The sequence below is a fragment of the Fukomys damarensis genome, unplaced genomic scaffold (assembly GCF_012274545.1).
Source record: "Fukomys damarensis isolate Sample0158 unplaced genomic scaffold, DMR_v1.0_HiC HiC_scaffold_2, whole genome shotgun sequence".
Taxonomy (NCBI): domain Eukaryota; kingdom Metazoa; phylum Chordata; class Mammalia; order Rodentia; family Bathyergidae; genus Fukomys; species Fukomys damarensis.
In genome coordinates this window covers 27,355,946-27,365,468 of record NW_022900914.1, presented here as the reverse complement: position 1 = coordinate 27,365,468, position 9,523 = coordinate 27,355,946, and the positions used below count along the sequence as shown (strand labels likewise).

Here is a 9,523-nt window from a genome sequence, read left to right as displayed (position 1 = left end):
ATATATATATATATATGGCTAATTAAGCAAAATAGTTTATTTTGTATTGCTTAACTTTTGGAAAATATTCATGACAGGTAATAATTGCTTTAGTTTAAAACTTCAAATTGTTCTTGAAAGATTTCCTTAAATATTCTTATCTCCTTCTTTGGTGTGATCCTTCAACTGTTATAGATAAAACAGGGAGCTAGGTCATAGCTTGCGCTGTCATCCACATTTAAGGGGAAAATGAGGATCCCAAAGGCCAAATGAAATGGAAACTTGGCCAAATGAAATAGTCACTGATAACAGATCAAGCATCAGTAGCAGAGCTGGTCAGAAGAGGGATCACCTAACAAGAGAAACCAGGTGCTCCAGAGGCTGAAAAGCTGGGAAGCTCTGGAGCAATGGGAGATGCAAGTGGAGAGCTGGCCGGACAGCCAAGCTAGTCAGCCATAGAGAGTGAAGATTCATCTAGTGCAGGGACATGAGGTCATGGCCTAACTCTGAGGAATTATAATATAATACTAAAGACTGAAACAGAAAAGATGCCCCAAGACACTAGAACTTTTACACTGCGGTGGTATCAATGAATAGTAAGAGTCTGGCTGTATGTGGTACCCAAACCCAAGAGGTTTTGCTAAGAGTTTGGATTTGGCACCTGAACTGGGATATATTCATAAGCCTCACTATATGCCTGGCACTTGATACTAAGCGAGTAGATAAGATTGCCTGGAAAGAGTATGTGCAGCCTGATGGGAAGAAGTACTAATGTTTAAAGAACAGATACAACTTCATAAAAAAGAAGTAAAACAAACTAACAACAGATAAGAAAATATTCAAAGATGTCAAAAAAATTAAGGAGAGTGTGATATGAAGAAAGCTTTTCAGAGAGGAGGAATATTTACCTGTGAAATGTAATGAGAATTCAAGAAACCTGGAGAGAGCATTGCTTTTCAAGGGCTTAAGGAGAAACTCAATTGAATTGTGAGGTGAAGAACAACTTCAAGTGTGAACAACCAGGGTAATTTGGGTTGGGAAGGACAGGTGACAAGGAGGGCAAAAGCTGAGCAAGCTTCTCCCTGGACAGTAAGGAGCCATAGTAAAGACATGAGCAAGAGAACGACACTGTGGAAAAAAGTTTTCACCAGAACGTGAAGACACATGGGGTAGCAGATATAGATGCACACCCCTAGGTTTCACTGCTCCGAGTGCTGGCTGCTTTGGCTTACAACTGACATTAAAAGATTCTTCTTCCTCTAGGATACCCAAGAGACCCTCAGGGTACTGAAATGAATTTGTCCTGGTCACTTGCTACCTCCCACACTTGAGATTTCCCACACCCACTTGTGGCCAAACCCTGACCCCAACAAGTCCAATTTGGTGCCATTTCAATATCCTCATCAGCTTGTCTTGGTGTTGGGGGTTGCAGCTACTGGTGGGGCTGCCAGACAAGCACCCCCATCACTGTTGTTGCTACTAAAAAGAACAGGGTTCACAAACTGTCCATTTGTGCTAACTCCCATTAGACCTCTGATAGTTCACCCAAGCAGAGGCTCCTACAAAGCAACAACTGCCTTTCTCCTCTTTTCCCTCATCTCTCTCTCCTCATCTCCCCCCTCTCCCCTCCTCCTGTTCCTCTTCCTCCTCCTTCTTCCTCTCTCTCTCTCTCTCTCTCTCTCTCTCTCTCTCTCTCTCTCTCTCCATGTCTCTCTCTCATTCTTTCTGATGTTTACTAACAATAGCTCTCTGAGGGCCAGAAAGTTCTTATCTCATTTAAACTCCTGAGGTAAAAAAAACTAAAACATGGAAAAGTGACATAATTTGACCAAGGTTATATTATGGTATCTATATGAAGTGTCCTCCAAAGACTTGTGTATTGATGGCTTGATCTTCAATGCAGCAGTGTTCAGAGGTGGGACCGAGAGAGATGACTAAGTCATGAGGATGCTGACTTTATCAGTGGACTGATCCATTGAGTTCATAGATGAATGGGCTGTTAGGAGGTGGGGCCCGGGTGGAGGAAGCAGGTCATTGAGGACATGCCTTTGAAATGTATATCGTGTCCTCAACTTCCTCTATCTGACTCTTCCCTTTTCTCTCTGCTTCCTGCCTGCCATGAGGTGAGCAACAGTGCTCCACCACACCCCTCTGCAATGATGTTCTACTTCAGCTCAGGCCCACAGCAATGGAAACAACCAACTATGGACTGACACCTCTGAAACTGTGAGCCCAAATAAACTTCTCCTTTAAGTTACTTTTGTCAGCTATTTGATCACAATGATGAAAAGTTAACTACAGAAAATTAGTACCAGGAGTGAGGCTTAAATGATCAAGGTAATTTCTGAATCATTCATCTTTCCGTTGCTGGGACAAAATACCTGACATCCACAATTTAAAGGAGGAGTTGTTTAATTTGACTCCTGGTTTCAGAGAATTCAGCTCATGACTGACTGGTTCCAAGGCAGAAACTCACAGTGGAAGGGTGTGGCGGGGGAAAGTTGCTCACCCCATGGCAGTCAGGAAGTAGAGAAAGAAGGAAAGAGCCCAAGAAATATTATCATATCCTTTAAAGTCACATTCCTAGTGACCTATTTCTTCCAAATATTTCCCACTTCCTAAGAGCCCATTCAACTATGAACCCATCGGTGGCTGACCTATTGACGAGGTTAGTGCCCTAAATAAATAAGCTTTGGGGAACATTTCATAATTAAACCATAGCAGCCATAAATTAATAGATACACAGGGCAGGAATATATGCAGGCAAGTCTGGCATGGAGGCCAGACTCAAAATCTCCACTCTATCTGTTACCTGAACTTAGTGCCGAGGCTGCTTTCACGGCCTGAAAGATTCCTCTTCCCCTCATGGTATAGTCTCTTCTCACCCTTTTCTGAAATTTGGCTGCAGATTCCACCATAGTTCATTAGAAATATTTTTAAAGCTAGCTTTATAATGGAGGCAAATGGGCTCAATTTCTGAGCCCTTTACAAATTAGTGGGTATGAACAGATGGACAGTTCTTACAAGCAAGAATTAAACCTTAAGGGATGGGGATTTAGCTCAGCGGTTCGGTGGCCTGCCTTGCAAGCACAAGGACCCAAGTTCAATCCCCAGTACCAAAAAAAAAGGAATTAAACCTTAGATCAGCCAGGATGCAAATATAACCAGAAATCAGGACAGCCTGCTATCTAACACTTCCTACCAGGAATGCTAGTACCAGAGCTCCTACACAAACCAAATATTTATTAACCAAATACCGAGTTAACTGAAGTGCACTGGATAAACTAAAGCCCCCTTTCTGACCTGTGTAAGAATATTACTATGCTAGAATGTCTGCTATTATAACTACTGAGAGAAGAAAAATTAGGCCCATAATAATCATTTCTTATTTTCTTTTTCTTCTTATAGAGATCTTTCAAGGACAAGAATCAATTCTCTTCCTACCCACGGCTTAGAAAATCTTAAGAAGTTGAGGGCCAAGTCAGCATATAACTTAAAAAAGCTTCCTAACTTGGAAAAGTTTGTTGCCCTGGTGGAAGCCAGCCTCACCTACCCTAGCCATTGCTGTGCTTTTGCAAACTGGAGACGGCAAATGTGAGTTCTCCCATGTCCACCCCTGGTGCCTGGCTTGGGTGTTTCCCCAGGGTAAAACTCAACCTACAACTTCCACATATCTGAGACATGAGGAGAATCCACGTGCAGTGATACAACCACATTCAGCCTGTCCAGTCCATGCTCAGATTTTAGTAACTCATGGAGAGGACAAAGATGGAGACACCCTTTCACTTTGGCTTCCAAGAAACACCAGTTCAAGGATGTGCAGGATTAAAGAGGACAATCCAAACAGACACAAATCCTGTTAGATAATTGGTTTAAAAATTGGAGTAATCATAGACACTATCTGGAGAGAGTAGATTAAGTGGCTTTGAAGACTGCACATATTTCAGATATTTCAAAGAATGTTGGAGGTAAGAATTTGTTGACTATCAGGAGTTCTCGAAGCCCCGACTCTCCCCTGAGCTCTCGGAGAGTTCCATACCATGTAGTTGCCCTCAATCACATGACACCTTTTCACTACTCTTGTTCAGTAGCCCAGCATGAAGACAGCTGCCCTGAGATAACATTTTACTGTTTAATAGTCTCCTCAGTTATTCAGTTTTCCAACATACATTGAGCTGGAAAGGTATACACATTCCTAGCTTAAAAGCAACAAAACAGTACACACCCTAAAATGTTCTCAAAGTCACTGGGAGCACCTGGACCCATTTGAAGCATCTAAAGGGCTGCCTATAAGAATTAGCATGCATCACTGGAAGGCTGGTCAGAATCGGGGGCTCCTCACAGAACCGCTCAACAGACAAAGAATTTCTTCCTGATAATGAGAATTCTTAAGGGCCTGGGCTGAGGCAAGAAGCCGGCTTCTTTTATATTCCACACAAGAATTATTCTAGCCAGGGTGAGAAAAAGATACCAATTTTCTGCCAAGACCTTGCAACCGAATACCCCATGGGAGAAATCTCAAAGGATGTTAAGATCAGTGTAAGAGCAGTGCATGGCGTGCTGTTTGGCCCAATGCCAGCACACCACAAGGCTCTATTATCTTATCACATTGCTCAGACACCTCCATCTTGCCACCTCCTACCTGTATAGACATAGACTTGGGGCTCACCCAACCAAAAATTGTAGAACTGCTTTAAGTGGCAGACCCCAGCAGACTACCAGATCCTCGTCCTTCCAAGTGCCTGCTGTTGCTTACCATCAGGGCCCATTACAATGCAACAAGGCAGAGGCCCACACCTCCTCCTTGACATAACCAAATGTGGGTGCTGGATTTCTTTTTAATTTAACAAATTCACACATTAAAAACCAAACATGCGAATAAAAAGGTATTTTAGGGCTGGGGATTTAGCTCAGTGGTGCTGCTGCCTGCCTTGCAAGCGCAAGGTCCTGAGTTCGATTCCCATACCAAAAAAAAAAATTACACAAACAAACACAATACAAAATAATTATGCTTTTCAGAAGAAAAATCCTGGGATATATTCCTAAAATAGTGTCATTTCATTATATTATGGGAAGTGTAGTTTGGTGATGGGATTCAAGTTTACAGTTGTGTCGTCATTTGGAAATAGTGCGCATGGTGTACCTAACAGGCCTTCGTTCCTGTGAGGTTTTAGCCAATGGCCTTCCTGGAATCTTGTTCAAAGGATGGGTCAACCACACCCCTCATGAATCATTTAACCAGATATGATATTTCCTTATCATGGTTCTACAGTCAGCTTGTGTTATTTCACTTTTATTTATTCTTTAGTCTTTCTTGTGCTTAGATCATTGCTTCACAACTGGATTGTGGATTGAGGCACTGTGGCACATGCCTCTAAGTACCCACATGGGGCTCTCAAAGCACCCACCATCATCTATCTTCATGTGGCTGACACTTTCAGAGTACTCACTGCCAGGCACTACGACACTTTGCATCTTTTCCTCTAACATCTTAAACATAATATCATCCTCATTGTTAACATTATTCCCTTCTCACAAAGGCAGAAATTGGGGCTCAGAAATACTTGATAAATGCTGACCAAACTCAGATCCAAACCTCTCACTCCCTCCAAAGTTCCAGCTCTGGGACACTCTACTATGCCACCCTAAGCATCTGTTCCCTGAGTAGTTAGGGTCTAAGAGTAGTACCTTTTAAATCAACCCTAAGCCAAATTCTCAACTCCTGACTGCACTTAGCATTTGCCAAAGCACTGCAGAGGCAAGATTGTATTTCCCTCAATAAAGGTCTGCCTTTATTGTTGTTCTTATCTCAGAGGCATACATCATTCATCTTTCCCCTACCTCAAGTCAAGGTCACTTGTTTCAGGGAAGGGAAGCATCAATATTTAGGATATGTTGGCCACAGCACCAAGAATAAGCATCTGTGCAGAAGCCCACCATCAATTATAGGAAGTAAAAGCCATCTCTAGATGGTTAAGCTCGATTGCATTCCAGTAACCCAAATTTGCAATCCACAAGTACCAAGTTACTTACTTTCTGATTCCAGAATTGGGCTGCAGCCAGTCCAGTGACAGGATTTGGGTGTTAAGCGTTAGGCAAAAAACCACCTCAGGCCCCTCCTGAGTCTTCTAAGCCCACCTCTGTCCCTCACCTTTCTTCTAAGATCACTGATTAAATCAGATTTTCTGGACTCTGATTCCATGCACTTTCAAATACCTGTATGCTAATTACTTACCTTCTGAGTGCAACCTGCGACTGATTTGAGACATCTTCTTGGTTTCTAAGGCAAAAGATGACACTTTCTTCAGCAAAGAAAAACTATATGTCTTGGGCCAAGGAAAATGACTTCCTGGCAATTCACTTCACTTCCCAGAGGTGAGAGAAGGGAGGAGAGGATTCTCTCTCACAGCTCCTGCTGATCAGTGTGATGGGAAAGTTCAGTTCATGTGTGTCAGGTACTGAACAAGCACGAACGTTTTCGAATAAATGGAGCTGTACCTCTTCCAGCCACCTGTATTGTATCCTCTTCCAGCCACCTGTCTCCTTCTCACAAGTGCTTTTAAAAGTGTTTAATAATCCATCCCTGCTCACTGAGATTATGTTAATGTTTGAGAAAATGCTGCCATGTAACATTGCTGGTGAGACAGGGAGGGGTAGAGATGGATGGCTATGTAGACAGATAGAAAGAGGTGTATGATTTTTTTCCACTCAAAAATATTCTCACTGTGAAACATTCCTGCTTCTTAAAATTTTGCTTCAAAATAGAAGTATTACCTTAAATGTTTATGCATGCAGAGTACTCGGAGAATGTTAATGCATGTTCTATCAATAAATATTCAATTTGGAATATTTATCATATGGATTTCATTCAGATCTTAGATCTTGTGAGTGCCTCTATCTGGTTGACAAGGCCTCCTGTATGTTTGGTCTTAAAGGGGAAACTGAGACAGGAAAGTGAACCCATGAAGAATGAGGCTTCTAGAGGATGTTACAATCTTATGATAATGTAGTCCCCTTCGCAGCCTCATTTGCTGTTGGGAACTCACTAGGGGACTATTTAGTATGAGTCAAGCTTACCTTGAAAGACGAACACATGCGTGAGGTTTATTGTAGTCCCTGGGGTGTGAGATAATACAGAACAGGGCCCTGATATCATTTCAGGCAAATTATAGCTGGCCTCCCAGGAGTCAGGTACCAAAGACCATGGGATAGGACCAGCTGGGAGCCAACTACAAACTCTGATTCTCTAATTTTTGACGATAAAACACACAAACAATTCTCATTTGTGTCAGAGAGTGAACCGATCTTCCAGTGATTGGAGTACAGCTTATGTCTTCCCCAGGCATATTAAGAAATCGCTGAATGGAGATTGGGGAAGGAAAGAGTAGAGATGATATGAGGTCTGTAAATTACTTGCACTTAACAGCAAGGTTGGCTAGTCCCAGGCGCCTTCCTCCCCACAGTCGGGTTGTGGCCAGATGGTTTCCCCCGTGGGCCATCCAACTCTAGAAATACAGATACAAGTTGTTCTGTTCATTTACAGTAAGCAACATTAACCCTTGAGCTCAGCCTCAAGGGCAAACAAGATGTTAGAAGAAGGGAAAACAATCTCAGGAAGAAACCCCATTATTTCTACCCTGCAAAAGGACGGTGATGTGTTTGCCATTCTGGATCCAGGATGCTGATTGTATTCATTTTTTTTCCCTAGCTCTGAACTTCATCCAATTTGCAACAGATCTATTTTAAGGCAAGAAGTCAATGATATGACTCAGGCTGGGGCTCAGAGAGTCTCTCTGACAGAAGATGATGAGTCCAGTTACGGCAAGGGCTTTGACATGATGTATGGCGAATTTGACTATGATTTATGCAAAGAAGTGGTTGACGTGTCCTGCTCCCCTAAACCAGATGCATTCAACCCCTGTGAAGATATAATGGGGTACAACATCCTCCGAGTCCTCATATGGTTTATTAGCATCCTGGCAGTCACTGGGAACATCACCGTGCTGGTGGTCCTTACCACCAGCCAATACAAACTCACGGTCCCCTGGTTCCTTATGTGCAACTTGGCCTTTGCCGATCTTTGCATTGGAATCTACCTGCTGCTCATAGCATCCGTTGATGTCCACACCAAGAGCCAGTACCACAACTATGCCATTGACTGGCAAACTGGAGCAGGCTGCGCTGCTGCTGGCTTTTTCACTGTCTTTGCCAGCGAACTCTCAGTCTATACTCTGACGGCCATCACCCTGGAGAGGTGGCACACCATTACCCACGCCATGCAGCTGGAATGTAAGGTGCAGCTCCGCCATGCTTGTACCATCATGGCGATGGGCTGGATCTTTGCTTCTGCAGCTGCCCTCTTTCCCATTTTTGGGGTCAGCAGCTACATGAAGGTGAGCATCTGCCTGCCCATGGATATTGACAGCCCTCTGTCACAGCTATATGTCATGCTCCTCCTTGTGCTCAATGTTCTGGCTTTTGTGGTCATCTGCGGCTGCTACATGCACATCTACCTCACAGTGAGGAATCCTAACATCATGTCCTCTGCTAGCGACACCCGAATTGCAAAGCGCATGGCCATGCTCGTTTTCACTGACTTCCTCTGCATGGCACCCATTTCTTTCTTTGCCATTTCTGCCTCCCTCAAGGTGCCCCTCATCACTGTGTCCAAGGCAAAGATTCTCCTGGTCCTGTTCTACCCCATCAACTCCTGTGCCAACCCTTTCCTCTATGCCATCTTCACCAAGAACTTTCGCAGGGATTTCTTTATGCTGCTGAGTAAGTGTGGCTGCTATGAAATGCAAGCCCAGATTTACAGGACGGAAAGCTCATCCACTGCTCACAACTCCCACCCAAGAAATGGCCACTGCTCTTCAGCTCCAAGAGCCACCAATGGTTCAAGTTACATACTTGTCCCTCTAAGCCATTTAGCTCAGAACTAAAACATAATGTGAAAAGTATGTGCATGTTGAATGAAAAGTAAGCCTTTCCTTTGAAGAGTATGCCACAGGACAGCTGCCAGAGTGTTTCTGCATATTTCATCTAATTGAATCTTCCTGGATACCTGTAAGGTAAATTCATCAGGAACTATCAATTTCAGGTGACACATCAGGAAACTGAATTCTATTTTAATAATAATAACTATAATGCAATACTATATCATACTTGTTTTATACCTTATGATGTGCAAAGTGTTTTGTTTAGATTATATCAGCTAACCCTCATGAAAGTCCTATGAAATAGTCAGGGAAGGGATTATTCTTGGTACTTTACAAGTGAAGAAATCAAAAATAAACAAGCTCAGAGGCCCGTTTAAAGTTGCTTGGCTTGTGAGAGGCACAACCAGGATGGGGTATTCTGACTTTCAGAGAACTTTGAAGAAAAGGACCATGGCTAGCATCCATTCACTCATACATTTATTGCACACCATGATGGCTTTACAAAGGATCAACTTGGACAGGCTGACTAACCTTTCCCAGAATTCCCCTAAACGTGTTTTTAGAGCAGAGCAGAGAGAAAGTTCTTGGGAAGGTGAGAAGTCAGA

General features: G+C 43.1%; 1 protein-coding gene across 2 annotated transcripts in view; it reads left to right on the top strand.

Moving 5' to 3' along the window:
• Fshr (follicle stimulating hormone receptor) overlaps positions 1-8,997 on the top strand; it is a 160,871-nt gene extending 151,874 nt beyond the window's left edge. For both annotated transcript variants that reach the window (XM_010615812.1, XM_010615811.1), the window contains 2 exons: positions 3,388-3,573; positions 7,688-8,997. In XM_010615812.1, coding sequence (XP_010614114.1) covers positions 3,388-3,573; positions 7,688-8,921 — 1,420 coding nt within the window. In that variant the 3' untranslated portion in view covers positions 8,922-8,997. The remainder of the gene's footprint in view (positions 1-3,387; positions 3,574-7,687) is intronic.
• Positions 8,998-9,523: the final 526 nt, after the last annotated feature.